The sequence below is a fragment of the Dryas octopetala genome, chromosome 2 (assembly GCF_963921425.1).
Source record: "Dryas octopetala chromosome 2, drDryOcto1.1, whole genome shotgun sequence".
Lineage (NCBI taxonomy): Eukaryota > Viridiplantae > Streptophyta > Magnoliopsida > Rosales > Rosaceae > Dryas > Dryas octopetala.
In genome coordinates this window covers 10,975,269-10,992,769 of record NC_141367.1, presented here as the reverse complement: position 1 = coordinate 10,992,769, position 17,501 = coordinate 10,975,269, and the positions used below count along the sequence as shown (strand labels likewise).

The 17,501-nt window shown below is 36.3% G+C and overlaps 1 protein-coding gene and 1 pseudogene across 10 annotated transcripts in view; both read right to left on the bottom strand.

The window, feature by feature from the left end:
* LOC147293047 (putative disease resistance protein RGA3) overlaps positions 1–12,529 on the bottom strand; it is a 96,758-nt gene extending 84,229 nt beyond the window's left edge. For 6 of the 9 annotated variants that reach the window (XM_086231719.1, XM_086231724.1, XM_086231723.1 and 3 more), the window contains exons 1-3: positions 11,300–12,529; positions 6,140–9,371; positions 5,956–6,017 (exon numbers count right to left, since the gene is read on the bottom strand). In XM_086231719.1, the coding sequence (XP_086087845.1) occupies positions 6,237–9,371; positions 11,300–12,478 (4,314 nt within the window). In that variant the 5' untranslated portion in view covers positions 12,479–12,529 and the 3' untranslated portion in view covers positions 5,956–6,017; positions 6,140–6,236. Of the gene's footprint in view, positions 1–4,694; positions 4,795–5,054; positions 5,229–5,955; positions 6,018–6,139; positions 9,372–11,299 lie in introns of those variants that run through there. The other 3 variants (XM_086231718.1, XM_086231717.1, XM_086231725.1) reach the window with 3 other exon arrangements.
* On the bottom strand, positions 963–4,834 carry LOC147293048 (uncharacterized; annotated as a pseudogene). The gene is made up of 6 exons (XR_015120342.1): positions 4,695–4,834; positions 3,916–3,994; positions 2,262–2,366; positions 1,979–2,159; positions 1,691–1,872; positions 963–1,562 (listed from the first exon to the last, which is right to left on the bottom strand). The product of XR_015120342.1 is annotated as an uncharacterized LOC147293048 (transcript).
* Positions 12,530–17,501: the final 4,972 nt, after the last annotated feature.

The following is a 17,501-nucleotide window of genomic DNA, read 5'->3' as shown; positions in this document are numbered from 1 at the left end:
AAATGCTCGGCCACATGGAGAGCTGAGGGTCTTGTCAAAACACGCATTGCCTGGTGTGAGGCGAGATTTTTGACCTTACACGGGCGTGCCATTATTCGGCTTTAAAAATGAGTGAATGAAAACTTTAAGAAAATAAATTCGTTGCGCCAAATAGAAATCTAATTTCTAAAAAAAACAATTGTGCGATAGAAAATGAACCGGAAAAGCCTATCTAAATTCTTTTATTGCCTAGATCGACTAGAACTTTTAACAACCAAAATGTAAATAAAATAGCAACATGAAATTAAAAGAAAGTTTAATGGGGAAATAACACTAAAATAAATTCAAAGAATTACAAGAGGTGTTCTTGCAAAACCCAAATTTTGTAGCCACGTGTGTGACTTAGAATGACTTGCTTTTAGAGTAGGTAGACAACTGTAGATGAGCTACTTGAGTGATGGATGGTTGTAGATGAGTTGAAAATGAGATAAGATTAAGTTGATGAGTCACTTTTGGATTGCAAACATGTCCATCCGAAAGCCATCCAATATGGTCAGTCAAGAGCATTACACTATTTGGATTATTACTTGATGATCATCCTTATATTTCAACTTGCTGATATCCAACTAGACATTTCAAGTGTTGACTTTAGCATCATACACTACGACTCTAAGGCCCCATCCTTTTTATCCTAATGACATTTTATTGATGAATATTTGTATGTCAGCATATATGACTTAATTATTATATATGGTTTTGGATGACTGATTGTCAGCAAATGAACTATAAATTGTGCCATGCATGTTATTATCTAGTCATCCTGTATTTTGGTGTAATGTTTAACTTTTGATTACTGTCACATTTTCTCTCTGATTGTGATATCTTGTTCTTCCATTCAATGAAAATCGTTTTCTAAAGCACACGACATCATTGCATTAAAAAGAATAACAATGTGGAAATCCAATGTGATCATATCATGCAGGTTGGGAAAAAAAAGTTTGGGTTTTGATCGAATTACTAATCAAAGAGGACAAGAAAAAGAGACAATGCATGCCTAAACAGTACTAATTATTGATTGTTTGAAGCCAATGCCTAACTTGACTGATTAGCAGGCTGAGTTGTAAGTCCAAAACCAAAGGGGAAGAGGGGATCATAATGTGCATCACCAACATTCATAGGGAGCTGATAAACTGTCTTGAACCAAGACCTTGGAAGCAATCCAGTGAATCCATAATCACCAAAAAGAACATCAGCAATTCCTTGCCCTTCAGTTCCAGGCAGCCATGCAGCCACAAGAGCATCAATTGAAGAAACGTAGGGCTCAATCACAACCGGGCGGCTGGAGACAATAATAACAATGCATTTGGCTCCGCCACAGACGTTGGTGATAGTGTTTGGACCCGGGTCTGCAATTGTCAAATTCAAACTATCCTCGTTTGTCTCGGCGTAGGGGTGCTCTCCAACAGAAACAATGGCATAGTCGAACTTGTTTGACTTCACAAAATCAGCATCAGGGTTTTCACTGAAGACAACTTCTGTGCTGGGATCAATTGCAGCTTTGATGGCACTTAGGATTGTGGTTCCTGTACACAGATGAATTATGGTCGAAATTAATTAAGCAGATTGACTATGACATTATATATTGTAATGCAAGGCTTAATATTCCTGGTGTCGAATATACACTTAACACAAAAAAGCAGAAAAAATATACCAGCAGTGAGGTTGTTGCCACTAAGTCCTTGCCAAGTGAGAGTCCACCCACCACATTGATAGCCCAAATTGTCAGCTAGCAACTAGGATCTTCTTGGCCTTTTTAGGGAGTGGCATATTTTCTCCATTCTTCAAAAGGACAAGTGACTTCATCACTGCTTCCCTTGCCATATCTCTATGAGCCTGCAATTAATAATCATATAACATAACATAAGCATTCATGACTACTTTATCATCATTCATCAGGTACATTAATTATTTTAGAAGGTTTAGTATAAGAGATCAAAACCTGGCTTCCAAGCTTGTTAGCAAAGCTCTGATCAGCCAAGGGATTCTCAAACAGACCCATCATGAACTTGACTCAAAATTCTCCTAACTGCATCATCTATACGGCTCATGGGGGTACGCTTGTTATTGACAAGGTTGGTCACAGTGCCAATGAACTCAGTATGATTGAAGGGAACCATGACCTGAAAAATTAACACAAGTTATTAGAATTGCATAGTTTAAAAATCAGAATTAGAGTTTTTCTACTTGTATTAGCATTCAGATTTGATTTGTATACAACTAACCATTTCAATGCCAGCTAGAAGACCAGCAAGAACTGAATTCGGGTAATCCAAATGGGGTGGATAGGTAATTTTGTCAATACCCTGAAAGTCTGAGATGACAAAACCCTGAAATTTGAACAATCACATGGTAGTAATTAGCACTGCTCATTCATTCATTCATCCATTCATGTCACAATTTACACTTGGATAATAACATGGTAGTTCATTTACACTTAGATAATAACATGCATGACACAATTCACAATTTATAAGTCATTTGCATAAGACTTAGAGCCCTATTAACGATGATTGGAGATATATGTTTATCTTTATAATTCGTTTGGGATTTTTGAGACTAAACATTATTTGGTCATCAAATATTTATGATACGATTATAGAGTTTGACTGATGACATTCTTATACCTTGTGATACTAACACTCACTTGAAGAAAACGAAAGATATATTGTTTGAGCAGGTATACTCAGAAGGGCTGTTAGAGAGTCACATCTCGGGAACTAAATATTGAGAGCCTTACAATCGAGTGCCCAATATTTGAGAAGAAATCATGTCCCTGAGATAATTTATGGTCAACATTGGGTTTGACAAGAAAGTGGGCCTCAATTATATTTGCTATCATCATTAAATCTTAATCCCATTCCGAAATGAGAAGGATCAGTAGTCCGGATGGGCATAATTCAAGGAACAGGTCATCCAAGCAGTTATCATCATTAAAATGGTTTAAAATGCTTAATGTGAGAAGATTATAAATATATGGTCAGAACAGGCTTGAGGTATGGGACTTTATTGTCGAACAGTGTGCTACATTGAAATATTCGGCATTGCATGAAATAGACGACTGCAGTTATTTTGTTTTGCTCAAAATGATCGCAGAAATTAGCAATGCAGAAAATGACTGTGAAACAGGCAATTGGTAACTGGTATTATTGATTGTTCAAGAGTTAATTTCGGTATAGAAAGAGCTTGGTATTTGAAAATATATGGAACACTTAACTACTGATACAGGAAAAGAGAAACCCATCAAAAGAAGAAAACAAAAACAGGAGGAAAAAAAAAAAATCAACACAACATTTTGTGGAAAAAGTATAGATCCCATAATTTGGAATTCGAATTTATCGAGTCACATACGAATACTGGAATTTGTTCCGAAATTAATTGGATTATTGATGCAAGTAAGAAATGTGAGGTTTGAGTACGTAAGATGTACAATCAACAGCAGAGTATTTATCATGAATTGCATTATCTACAATGGAACAAGTAATTAACCAAGTACCTGCAGTGCACTATGTATTGCACACCAGTTCTTCCTTTCGAGTTATAGGCTCTTGAAAACCTACAAATCATGCCAACATAATAGTTTAAGCCAATTGTAGGTTTAAAATGCTGCATGTTTGCATCAATCACATGGTGCAACAGAGACTGCTGATTGCATTCCTTAATTTTCTTCTCTGTCATTTCACCATCTTTGTTCTATTCAACTTTACACACAGCTCTTGTGCCCTTACAGTGTAATTAATTAAGTCCTTTGCTCTCTCTCTATCCTTCTCCCTCTCTCCCTTTCTCCTCTCCTACCACAGCTCACCCAACCAAAAAAAAAAAAAAATAGAAATACTGAATTAACAGATAAAAATAATTTCCATATAGACTAAAAATTACCTTAAACAAGTGGTCAACCAAGAAGTGTGATAAAGAACCCACGGATACCAAGAAGCATTTCCTTGTAACAACAGGGTATCTGTGCCATAACAAACATGTCCAACATGGCTTAGAACATATTTATATGCATTGTAATAACGAATATAATTCTAAGCATTATGCAAGAACTTAATTCAGAAAGGAACATGATATCAAAATAAGAGGCTAGCTAGCTTGAGAAAGACACAAACATATGAATATCATTTAACAAAATCAACACAACACATATTGAAAAAAAAAAAATCTCAAATGATAAGCACTCAAGCTAAATCTTTGAATACATACAAGTCAAGTATATAAGGAAAATGATTTTTAAGAATAACTGGAACAAAAGATGCCAGTAACTGATAAGTTCTTATGATTATATGGAAATGCAGTATATGATTATTAGGGTAATTCTCATGATCACTGTCACCAAATAGCCAAAAATGCAGTGTGATGCAGGGCAAAGGGAACTCAAGTACCAAGACTAAGTTTGCACTTATTGCACAGCACTTGTTCTTCCAATTGAGTAAGAGCCTGCTGAAAATAAAAAATGATGACAAAATAATAATAGATGCCATTTGGAGAAAAAAAAAAAAAAAGAACCTAGGAAGAACATAGACAAGTGAAAGATAGAGCAGAGGCAAGAGAAGAGTACAAAGCATTAAAAAAACTATTTAAACCTACTATGCGAAGATATAGGGGGCTAGAAACACCCAAAACACCAGGGAGATTTAAGAAGAGAAAGATTCCATTACTTGATGCTCATATTTGTTGAAGTCACTCAACCCAAAACTTGAACATAAGTGTGCTTATTCCAGTATGCTCCTTGCTTGGAAAGGAGAGGATTATTAAAACCTGAAACAAAAAAAGCATAGATGTTAATGCAATGACACCAAAACTTAAGTGTTAAAACTGCAATTTTTTTTTTCTTTCTTCTTCCTTTTTGTTGTAGGAGAGAAGGAACTTCCAATGACGAAAAGTACTAGTAATTTAAAAAGAAAACAAAACGACACAAACAGCAAAACAAACCAATAAGTAGTGAAGTAAGTAAATGAAAGTGAGAGAGAGGAGAAAGAGAACAAATCACAAATTATTGATTTGAGAAAGAAACTTGCACTTGATTTTGGAATATGAGGAATCTTGGGTCACTCTGGCGGCTCTCCTTGGTGCATCTTTCCTTTAGAAGGCAGAAATAAAAAATCGTCAGAAGTTTATATTGGTGGTGTTGGATATCATCTGCAATGTAGTAAACTAAATGTATACTTGCAATGGACACTAGCCCCCCAAAACTACAAAAGAGTATCACCAAGTTCTCAAATTAACTGTGGAGCTTATGTCGTAAACAACTCAGTTTCTTCAAACAACAGGTAGACAATCAATGAAATAAAATGATCTGCAAGAATCTAGCCCGGAAGATAAAATATTATGTATGATGCATCACCCTCTTTCTTACCCCATCTAATAGAATATTTAGAATATCCCCTTTTCTTAATTGGAAATGCTAATTGAAACCTGGCCCAAAAAGTTAAAAAGTTCCCATGAGAACCAAACTCATGAAGGACCATACCAAATCTGGTATGTATTATAAACTTGTACAAGATTCAGCTTGAAGCCTATTATGCATGAACAGACGTTAACATCGACTTGATCACTGAAAGTATATCCAAAATAATTCTTACAAAAACAAAAGGAATATTATAAACAAAAGGACTTTCACTATTCCTTGCAGAGTCGATCTACCACTAAGATGCGTCAACCAACTATGCTAATCTGACAATTCAAATCTCTGTAAATACAATTCAAAAATTCATTCATGATACAAATATAGTAGGTTTATTGATTGTTATTTTTCCGTTTCATTGTCATTCTGATTCCCTATAAAAAGGAACATAATATCCAAACTAAGAGGCTAGGTTGAGAACAAAACAAACAAGTATATGTATATAATATAGAAAAAGCAACGCAACATGTCCTGGAAAGAGTATATATATATTAAATGATAAGGGCCTGAAGTACCTGGACTAAGTTTGCACCTATTGCACATCACTTGCTCTTTCCAGTTGACTAATAAGAGTCTCCTGAAAAGTGAAAACCCACAAATTATGGCAAAATAATAACAGATGGCATTCAGAAAACAAGCTAGGAAATACATAGACGTGGAAAAGATAGAGCAGAGTACAAAGCAATTAGGAAAGCATACTTTGTGAAACTTGAAGCAATTAGGATGAAACTGGCGCATCTTGCAGAATGTCTAATTGTGGTAGTTTGCTGAGTCGTCGCATGGTTTCAATCAGTCTTCAAAGGCTGAAGACACTTGGAATGTGAGAAATCTTGTGCCATTCTGGGCCACTCCCCTTGGTGCATCTTTCCTTTAGACGGTGACAATTATAAATACGTAGAGTTTCTAACTTGGTGAGGCGTTTCATAGCTTTGGCTTTAGGTAGATACATCAGATTCTCACAATTATGAATACTCAGGTAGGTAAGAGATGTAAGTCTACCCAACCAGTCTGGAAAAGCCTCCACTCCGTCAAAAGATTCTATACACAAAATTGTTAGAGAAGTGAAGTGTTGAATTTGTTGGGGCAGAGACTTGAGCTTAGGCCACCCCTCCAAATCTAATCGTTTAAGTTGTGGTATAACCTCAAAATTGGGGAAAGAATCCAGCTCCTCCCAGAACCCACCAATAGACAGTGTAGACAAATGAGTGAGACAGTGTAGCCCCGTTGGCAAATATTGTAATTTCCTACAGCACCATATACTGAGAGAAGTCAGAGATTGCAACCTGGATACGTCTTCTGCCGCAGATATCAAATTGCCGCAATAGTCGATTGACAACGTCTCAAGAGATGTGCAGGATGGTAGCCCACTCGGCAGACTTGTCAACCCATCACAAGTTTCAATATACAACTCACGAAGGGATGTGAGGTTATCTAAATTGGGAATACTCTCTGGAGTCAGGAAACCACGTATCGACAAGCTCTTAAGTGAACGAAGGGATGTCAGGCTCTGATTTGAAATCCATGAAATTAGCTTAGGGCAATTAAATATGCCCAAATCCTCAAGGACGGGGGCATGGTATTCAAGCCCACTCGGTAGGACGTCTGAAAATGGAATGGATGTGAGATTGGGACATCCACCTATTGACAACGTTTGAAGAGAGGTGCAGTATTCCAACCCCTTTGGTAGGCTCGACAACTGAGGACATCCAACAATTTCACAGCTGCGGAGAGATACAAGGCCTTGTGTTATGGGAATGGTCGTCAGATTAGCGCACTCGCGTATATTCAATGTCTGAAGAGAGGTACAGTGTTGTAACCCACTTGGGAGGCTTGATAGTTTCTCACAATTCCGAATCTCAAATTGGAGGAGAGATGTGATGCCCTGTGTAATTGGAATGGACGTCAGATTAGCGCACCTTTGTATATTCAATGTCTGAAGAGAGGTACAGTGTTGTAACCCACTTGGGAGGCTTGATAGTTTCTTACAATTCTCAATCTCAAATTTGAGGAGAGATGTGATGCCCTGTGTAATTGGAATGGACGTCAGATTAGCGCACCCGCGTATATTCAATGTCTGAAGAGAGGTACAGTGTTGTAACCCACTTGGGAGGCTTGATAGTTTCTTACAATTCTCAATCTCAAATTTGAGGAGAGATGTGATGCCCTGTGTAATTGGAATGAACTCTAGACTATGGCAGCCTGATATAGTCAAGTACTCAAGAGGGAGTGTGTTCAGCCCATCGGGTAAATGCATCAGCTCCTTTACATGTCGTATCTCCAAAGAAGTGAGAGTGGTTAGTTGACTGCTTATAATATTTTCTAGTGGCATGGCGCTGTCAATACCATCTATGCTCAAATGCTGGAGAGATGGAAAATGTCGACTGCTGGGTGCATTTCTCAATTGGTCACAATACAAGATATATAACTCCTCAAGACATGGAAACACAATTACTTTTTTTGGTGCTTCCATCCATTCACTTAGCATCCTGCACCGATGAATTTTTAAGGTTTTCAATGCTGGAAACAAAGCCCCTGTCTCATTCCTTGTCGTACTAGTTGTACCGGAAACACTGTTATACCCATAAAACTCAACTCCCAGGCATTTTAGCTTAGCCATATTCTCAATCACAACATGTATAAGATTTGGCAAATGACCAAGCATTGGGATTTCTTCACATTCCCCGCAATTCCTTAAGTAAATCTTTTTCAAATTGAGTGGCAGCCCACTCATCATCCATGAAGCAAATTTAGCACCCATGAAGTTGACAATCTCTAAGCTTTCCAATTTACAGTGCGGTTGAAGGCCTTCTAATACAGCCTCATGATTGTTGCTTCTTTCCCTGCCATACTTCCATTCAAATGTTAACTGGCGTATGTTTGCTTTCCCCACTAAATTTGCTTTCTTTGCTTCTTTTCCGTCTCTCACAAGTTGCAAATTGTTAATTCTTAATTGACCTTTCAATTGGTCTAAGTCACCCAGCTCCTCAATTCCATAACTTGTCGTCTCACCCAGAGTATAATGAGATAATGTTTGCAGATGAGTCAATCGCCTCATCCGAAATGGAACTTTAACATCCCTGTCAAAATAAACATGCCTCAAGTTGATCAAATTTTCCAGTTCCTTGGGAAACTTTTTGAGAGAGTAACAATATTCCATTCTTAATGTCTGCAGCTTGTAGAGCTTTCCAATAGATTTGGGGAGTGCTTTGATTCTTGTTCCCGAGACGTCCAAATTCCTCAAGTGTCTCAATTCACCAATTGAAATTGGCAACTCATCAATATCAGCCTCAGATAAATTTAAAACACGCAAAGCTCTAAACCTTGGGAAGATGCTTTTAAGGACCTTGTCATCATTCAAAAACAATGAGCGCAACTTTCTCACACTTCTTCTTGGCATCCCTTCTAGCGTTGAAGTAGGAATCCATGCAACATGTCGAATCTCATACTCATTGGGGTCCCGTGTCAGGATCTCAGAGTTGGATACTTCATTCTCATTGAAGTCCTGCACCGCCAAGATCTCAGATTTTGATACTTGTTTGGCAAGATCATGCACAAGATCATGCATCTTGCAACTGGTAATAACGCCAAACTCATCTTTTTTAACATCTTGAAATAAGGAGTTTTCCAATAGAATATTAAAATATTCCTCGCCTATATCTTCCATCTCTAGTTTTCTTTTGTCAGGAGAAGGGTGGAGTAATTCATGAGCCATCCAAAGTTGGATCAAACTTTCTCTTTTTATTTCGAAATCTTTCATAAACATTGAGCAATATGCAAAACACTGTTTCAAAGATGGTGATTTCAAATTATCAAAACTCAACTTTAAAACCGACATGATTTTCTCCTCTTCTTTTGGCAAGTCCCATATTCTACTTTCTTTAATTGACAACCATTCATCTGTAGTTGCGTTGAGCAACATGCTTCCCAAAACCTATTAATAATGAATAGGGTAAAATCATTAATAGTAACAAAAGAAAAAAAATAGTAGATTAATCAAAGTTGACAATATTTCAACCTTCTTTTGGATACTACGTGTAACATATACTACTGCACTCCATTTTTTTATTTTAGAGCTCCTTTTTTTTTTTTTTCTTTTTTACAAACTTTGTTAGACTCATACATGTGTTTATGAAACAACTTATGACTATATATGTACGGCTTAGTAATAAGTAGTAATATTGCGCATAAAAGTGATGTTGGATTAAATTTTTTTCCTTCATCGATTGTTATAAAATGAGGAAAGAACTCCTTGCCCAATTTTTGTTTAGAAAACCCAAAGTAAAAAAGGAAATAAAGAATATCACAAGTAATTTGTGGGTTGGAGGTTTATTAATAACAAATAAGAATCGAAAGCAAAAAGCCTAAATCAACTTCAAATCTATAATATATTTAAGGGTCATTTACATTTTACACCTCTCAAGTATATGTCATTTTTTACTTTGGTACCCAATGTTCAAAACGTTTCAATGTGGAACCTAAAATTTATAAAAATTACAATATACCCCTTCCGTTAAATTTTATGTTAATTTTGACTGCATATAGCATGTGTGTGATTCATTTACACTGATGAGGACAATAAATTTACACTATGTGGGAAAAAAAAAAACAAATTAAAAACGCCAGCTAAAATTTTATAGGTTAAAATTTATTGCCCAACTCATCTTTTGTAGCATCTTGAAATAAAGAGTTTTCAAATAAAATATGAAAATTTTATTACCAATATCCTCCATCTTTAGATTACTTTCGTCAGGAGAAGGGTGGAGTAATCCTTGAGCCATCCAAAGTTGGATCAAGTTCTCTCTTTCTATTGCGAAATCTTTCATGAACATTGAGCAATATGCAAAACATTGTTTCAAAGATGGGGATTTTAGATTATCAAAACTCAACTTCAAAACTGACATGACTCTCTTCTCTTGATCTTCTTGTAAGTTTCATATTCTACTTTCTTTAATCGAAAACCATTTATTTGTAGTTTTAGAATGCAACAAGCTTCCCAAAACCTGTTGGTACATGAGTGAGAATTTTTATTTAATATATAATGAATATATTAAAATTAGCAATAATAACAAAGAAAAATTAGTTTTTTTTTTTTTTTTTAATTCAGGAAGGAGGATCGAAATTGAGATCTCTTCCAACATTATAAAAAGAAATACTACTAGATCAATAATTAGTTGCTAGCAAAAATAGTTTTTTAATACTCGAAGTTGACTCTATTTCAACATATATTCTTTTAGATATATGCTAAGTGCAAACCTTTTTCTTTTTAACAAACTTTGTTTGAGTCATAGAAGTACGTGTTTATGAAATAACATATATATATAGTCATACATGGCTTAATAAAAACTAATAATATTGCGCTTAACATCACATGGTACGTCTTAATTTGTTCCCCATCAAATGTTAAAAAGTTAATGTAGACGAGGAAAGAACTCGGTGCCCAATTTTGTATAGAAATCACCCGCGGATCCAGAAATTTAGCTTAGAGGGGGCAAATTCTAATAATAATAGTGGTTTAATCATTTCAAGAATCATTAAATTATTTAAGCAATTGTATTATATATATCCCATACTTAAGTCTTATGCATGCATGTGCATCCATTCTAAAACAAATAAATAAAAAGAAGGTCTTATGCATGCTAATGGTTAACATAATTACTGTAATGTATTCTTTAGGATTGGTCACAACATCTTGCCTTTTAACCCCTTAGAAGTTGGTTTATGGGATGCAAACTATGGGGCAATTGTTATGCAAGGAGGATGCAATCATGCAAAATCATATGATTGCAGGAAATCAATTTGGAAGATGTAATTTCGAATGTAAATTAACTTCAAATATATAATATGATAGTATATACATACCTTTGCCACCAACGGTACACCTCCACACTTTTTAGCAATCTCACTTCCAATTTGCTCTAGATCTGGGTCTATTGGAGCACTACCATCTGGAAACGCTCTACCCTTTATTATAGACCAACATTGATCTTCAGATAGCTTGCTTAAATCACACCTACTTCTAGGAAGCGTTTCCGTCAATGATGCAACTTTGGCACTGCGGGTGGTGACAATGATGGTGCTTCCCCGAGCAGAATTGAGAGTTGACAAACAACTCTTGATCAGAGTGTTCCATTTATCCTCATCTTCATTCCAAACGTCATCGAGTATGAGGAGATATTTTTTCCCCGTCAACTCTTTTTTGAGGGTTGTGATCAATGCTTCCTGAGTTACTCTTACTGCTGGTTTTGTCGGGTCGAGAGATTCTAACATCCGGATCAAAATGGAATTGACATGAAAAGGGTCAGATACACACACCCATATCTTTTTATCAAAATATTTATCCACGTCAGGGTCATTGTAGATTGACTTAGCCAAAGTTGTTTTTCCTAGGCCACCAATTCCCACAATGGCCATAACCGAAAGATTTTCTTGATTGTTGGAGTTGGTCAAGGTTGCAATTATGTTTGACACAACCTCCTTTCTTCCAACAATGTTTTCATCTTGGTTAATGCGTGAGTTGGTTTCTCTCTCCTCTCTAATTCCATGAATTGGTTTTTCTCTCCTCTCCTCGTCCTTGGCTTGATAATTTGAAACTAGGCAAACTAGTCCAACAGAAGATGCCTTCCTCTCCAGAGCCGCAAAAGATGCATTGATTTTCTGAATTTTATGTGCCATTTTTTGACGAAACCAAATAGGATTGGTGAGAGAGAAGAAGTTGAGTACCTTTCTCTTCATATGGTTTTGCAACTCCACTTTACGGCGGAGAAATTCATAGTCGATTTGGTCCAAGACATAGTCTGCTTCATCAGCTACGGCTTTAAGTCTTTTAAGCCAAGCTTCGACTGCCTGGCGACGAGTCTGAGGCTGGTGTGCAACATCAGCTAAGAAACCTTGAATGCTGGATACTGATTCAGTGAGTTTCCTTAATTCTGCTTTGAATCCCCAGGCAAGACTGAGTTCTTGAGCAGCAACTGAACCCACCTTCTTCAGTATTCCCTCCACAGAAAAAGTAAACACAGTTTCTAACATCTTTCCTTCCATACTCAAGAAGACACAAAGAGCAGGGAGATATGTTAGAGCAGAAAATGCAGAGTAGATGATGGATCAAGAAATAATTGAGGGACTTACTATATACACTTTAATTTGGAGCATCTTATTAATGTTTCAGCTGTACAACTTTGAATCCATTCATATTGGTTGGTCCATCATTTATTACTTTTGTTTTCTGGCTTTAATCATATAGTCTGGCTTTGTAGAAAGGTTACGCGTTTTCCACATTTTGGGTCCCATCCACGTGCACAAACTTGATAGCTCTGTTAAACTTGCTTGGATTTTAATTGCAAGAGACTGCTTATATGTTAAGGTTGTCAAATTTAACCATTTGATTTTGATCAGTGGTGTTCCTTCAACCGGAGGTCAATATATACACTCACTACCAGAATTATTGGTTATAAGAGCTGATGGATTCTGCATTATTGTTGCAGCCCACATGTGATTGCTACAATCAATTGATGCTACAATCCGTCCCATACAATAAACCATTTAAAAAAAAATTAATTAATTTGAAATAGTTAAAAATAAATTTCTGCATTAATTTATTATTTGGGCAAATGGATTTTCATTAATTTTGTTGGTAAAATAATATGGATATCCATTTCATCAGAACATATATAACTCCTAAATACATTCCACAATCATCATGAAATCAGGAATAGATTAAAAATATTATGATCAAATTCAACAATATCAAAGTGCCACATAACCCATAAACAAAAGAACCAATTTTGTTAAAAAAAAAAAAAAAACTTTTTAATAGATTGATTACATATAGAAGCTGCTGATGTAATTAGTACATAATTACATATACAAAAATCAGCAAAAAGAACAAAAAAAATTATATTTCAGATTTAATAAGAAAAAACATACTAAGAAATGAATTTTACGAACGATCAAAAGAAAAATAAAACAAATAAAAGTGAAACCATACCCTTTCTATGTCCCACACTCCCACCCACCCACACACCCACCCACCAACCAACCAACCAACCAAAATATATCCAATCCCAATGAGCCTCTGTTAAGACTGTAATAGCATTTATTCATAGTGAGTACTGAAGAAGGTGGGTTCAAGAAAGGAAAATTCAAGCAAAAGGCACAGGGAGCTAAGGATAATAATCAGGTGCAAGTCATTCAAAAACTGTACATTGCTTCTTTTTTTTTTTTTTTTTTTAACCATTATCTTGATTTAAAACGAGTTAAAATTATAACCTTAGAACATACCTACAATCGTCATGTCAACCAGAACCTCCTTCAAGCCTTCTATTATCTAAATGAGCAATTATATAACACATTGATGGCATGTTCATATAGAAGCCTAGAATACGAATATTCTTAAACTCCACATGTTACAATGAAACATAACCCTAACATTCTTAAACCTTGCATTCAAAGTGAGCTATTGGCAAAAAATTGGCATTGGCAAGCATGCATTATTCTTCTCTTCATGATAGAAATGTTCAAATGTTCAATTACAACCCAAATTGGAAAAAAAAAAAAAAAAAAAAAACAAATGTGAACCTTAAAGTATAAGATTACTGATTACTGATTACAAATGAAAAAAAAGACATAGCATTCTTGAACCAGCAATTTACTCTAGATAAACTTTCACAAAAATAAAAATGGCCAACCTCTAGAAATTTTAATATTTCTTCAGGTGGATTGCGTTCCATGGCCTCGGGAGAAACTTGCCCGTTTGTACTTCTCGAAGCCTATAAGCTTATTTTCCGAAGGCTTCCATGATCTCGTAGTGCCCATCTCATGTCTTCTTGAACTTTTCGGATTCTTGGCCCTTCTCGAATTGGGCTTCTTTTGGACTGGTTTCTTTGTCTGCACTACTTTCTTGAGGACCCAATCTCCAACTCGAAACACTATGCTCCTTACTTTCTAGTTGAAGTATCTCATAGTGGCATTTTGATAGCTCGCAAGTCTGATTAGGAACGTCTCTCTTCGTTCTTTCTCCGTGCTTCTCTGCGTCTCAAGCCATGTAGGGCCAGAACTATCCTTGATTAAGGGCTTTATGTGCTAGACTCCTGCCCCCGGCGTGGTTTCCACATTGTAAACTTGGCTATGGTCAGTACGTGAATGGGTCAATGGTGGCGACTCGAGGACTATTCAAGGTCGATTCCTCAGGCGGATGCATCTGTCGGCTCAAGTGATCACTTCTTGCATGTTCTTCGAGGGCCTTATAACTAGAGATTCGTGTAGCTTACTTCCCTCGATTAGGCCCTCGCAAAAAGCCATGGCCGCGGTGTGCTGACCGCAACTGTTGAGGGTGGACATCTCAACCACGAATTGAGCTAGGTAGTCGCTCAAGCTCTCACGTTTCTATTGCTTGGTGCTGAAGAGTAGGGGTGGGCGCGGTGCGGTTCGACTCACTTTTCCTCCGGAACCGTGCGCCGCGCCGGACATTAATATACGGTGCGGTTCGGTGCTTAAAACCGTGAAAGAAATAAAAAAACCAAACCAAACCAAACCATTCAAGGTGCGGTGCTGTGCGGTTCTCCACCGCGGTTCTGGGCCTAATGGGCTATTATTCAGATTAGCACTTTTAAGCCTCACATTTATTTTTTTAAGCCTAAGCCCAATTATTTAATGATGCAAATCCATCCTAATTAACAAGTTTTGGCAACAAAAAAACAAATTTACAAGTTAATTCAATGAACATAACCAAAAAGACTCACACATTAAACTTTTCTTAACCTGCTTAATACTTAAAACTTAAAAGTTAAAAACAAAATCAATTATACAAGTATACAACCAATGATTACAACTACAAGTTAAGAACCTGCTTAAAACAAAGTTACTAACTTACTAGTTACTACAAGTTATAAACCTTATATGGCATATACCCTATACACTTATATAGTATATAACTATATATTATACCCTAGAACTATAAACAATTAAAAATTTTAGTATATAGAGTATAAACTATAAATAATATACTAATTTTTTTATATAAAATATAAAGAATATACTAATTTTAAAAATTATATAAGGTAATGGGTATAACTAAAATTATATACTAAAACATTATTAATTTATTATTATATTATATATCTAGAAAATAGGTCATAGGGTTATATAAAATATATTTTAGGGTCTAAACCCTAAAATATAGCTACGTTAATATTAATTATAATATTTTATTAGGGTTTATGGTCTAAAGTATATAATAATCGTATAAATATATATAAAAATATATATAAAATGGTGTATATATGTATAAAAATATAAAAAATATAAAAAATATATCTTTTTTGCAAGTATGCAGTGCGGTTCGGTTCGGTGCGGTTAAATAAGGTGTAGAACCGGAACCAGAACCGGAGAGAGCCGGTGCGGTTTGGTTTTTTTTGGCGGTGTTGACTTTTTTTTATCAACGCGGTTTTTACGGTTTTTGGCGGTGCGGTTCGGCCGGTTTTGGCGGTGCGCGGTTAAAATGCCCACCCCTACTGAAGAGTACGAAGATGTCCTTCTTCCGTTTCTGATTACAGATTTACTATGTGATGAATGCTTCGTACAATACGGCAAGCTCACTGATGGATTTTGGTTTGAGTTGTCAAAACCAAGTCAGAGCCGGTCCTGCGATACTCGAGGGAAAAACCTTGCTCATCAGGGTTTCGTTGTCTGCCTCCAAGATGAGATGTTGTTGGTAATTGTAGATGTGCTCAAGAAGGTCAGTTGTTCCCTCGAACAGCTTGAACTTTGGCCGTTAGAAACACTTGGGATTTTGGGCCTCCAAGATGTTGTCCGTGAAAGGGGAGTTGCAAATGTTTTTTGCCGCCTTAAGGGCGAGCTCGGTGGGGGTCCTAGCCATTGCGTAATTTTTCATGATCTTTTTAAGTGCTTTACGGTAATTTGTGTCCCGTTCTTTCTTCGTTGGGTGGGGCCGTTTGGGTCCTCGAGGTCATCTTCCTTGGTTGCCTCGAGATCAGTGCTTGAGGTCGACGGCTTGCACTTGTGGGTGAGGCTCCTCGCGCTTGTCGAATGTCTTTGCCATTGCTTCTTGAGCGGTTTCTTGCGCCTTTTTTGGTGTTCCTAGCCATCTTTTTTATTATGGTCACAAGTGTGGCTGGGTCTTGAACCGAGTTTAGATCGATGTCTTCGCCGGAATTTGCTCCAGTCATTGTACTTGCAACTTTTGTTCGATTGTGGAAATATTTCCCACAAACGGCGTCAACTGTTGAATCCTAAACTTCTCAAAGAAAAATAAACTCAACAATAAAGAGAATAAGAGCTTTAACATCTGATGTGGAGCAGATTAAATGGCTAGACTCTCGGATTTGGCTCGTCAAAGTTCCTCCTCCTAGAAGACGGATGGGGTTGCACTTGCATAAAACTCTCTGATGCCTAAGTTAGCACAAGAAAAACTCTCAATTGTGTAAAATCAATTTACGTACATTTCTCCATTGATCTGAATGGGGTTTTGTAGTGGATTTTCCCAACTAATCCCATGATTTTCCTCCATATTTCTAGCCCTAAGAGTTGTGGGCGTTGCTGGAGGAAATCGTGGGATTTCCTTATCATGCATGATTTTGGATGGGAGTTGGAACACGTGAAAATTTTATTTCACGTCTGACTCTCTTTTTTCACACCTGATTTATCTTTTCTATTTTTTAAGATAATGTTTTATTTAAGAAATGATAATAACGAATTTTGAATCCAAATTAAACTGCACTTGGAATATGATAATTATGATTTAATAAAAATAATAAATACCACATCACCTTCTTGACTTGGTCTCTACTCTTTATGGCGAATGGAGATTTACCCTGTGTCATGGTGATTTTTTGCTCCAACACTCTATCTTTGATTCCCCCAATTCAGCATCACTTTTTTCCACCTAAAACAAACAACTAACTTGTATATAAACCAAACCAAATCAAACACAAAGTCATTTTCTATGTTTCACTTGGAATTCCAAACTAATAACATACTCTCTAATCTTCTATGTACTCTCATTCTCTTTTTTTAAATGCCTACATTTTTCCACCACATTTTCTAT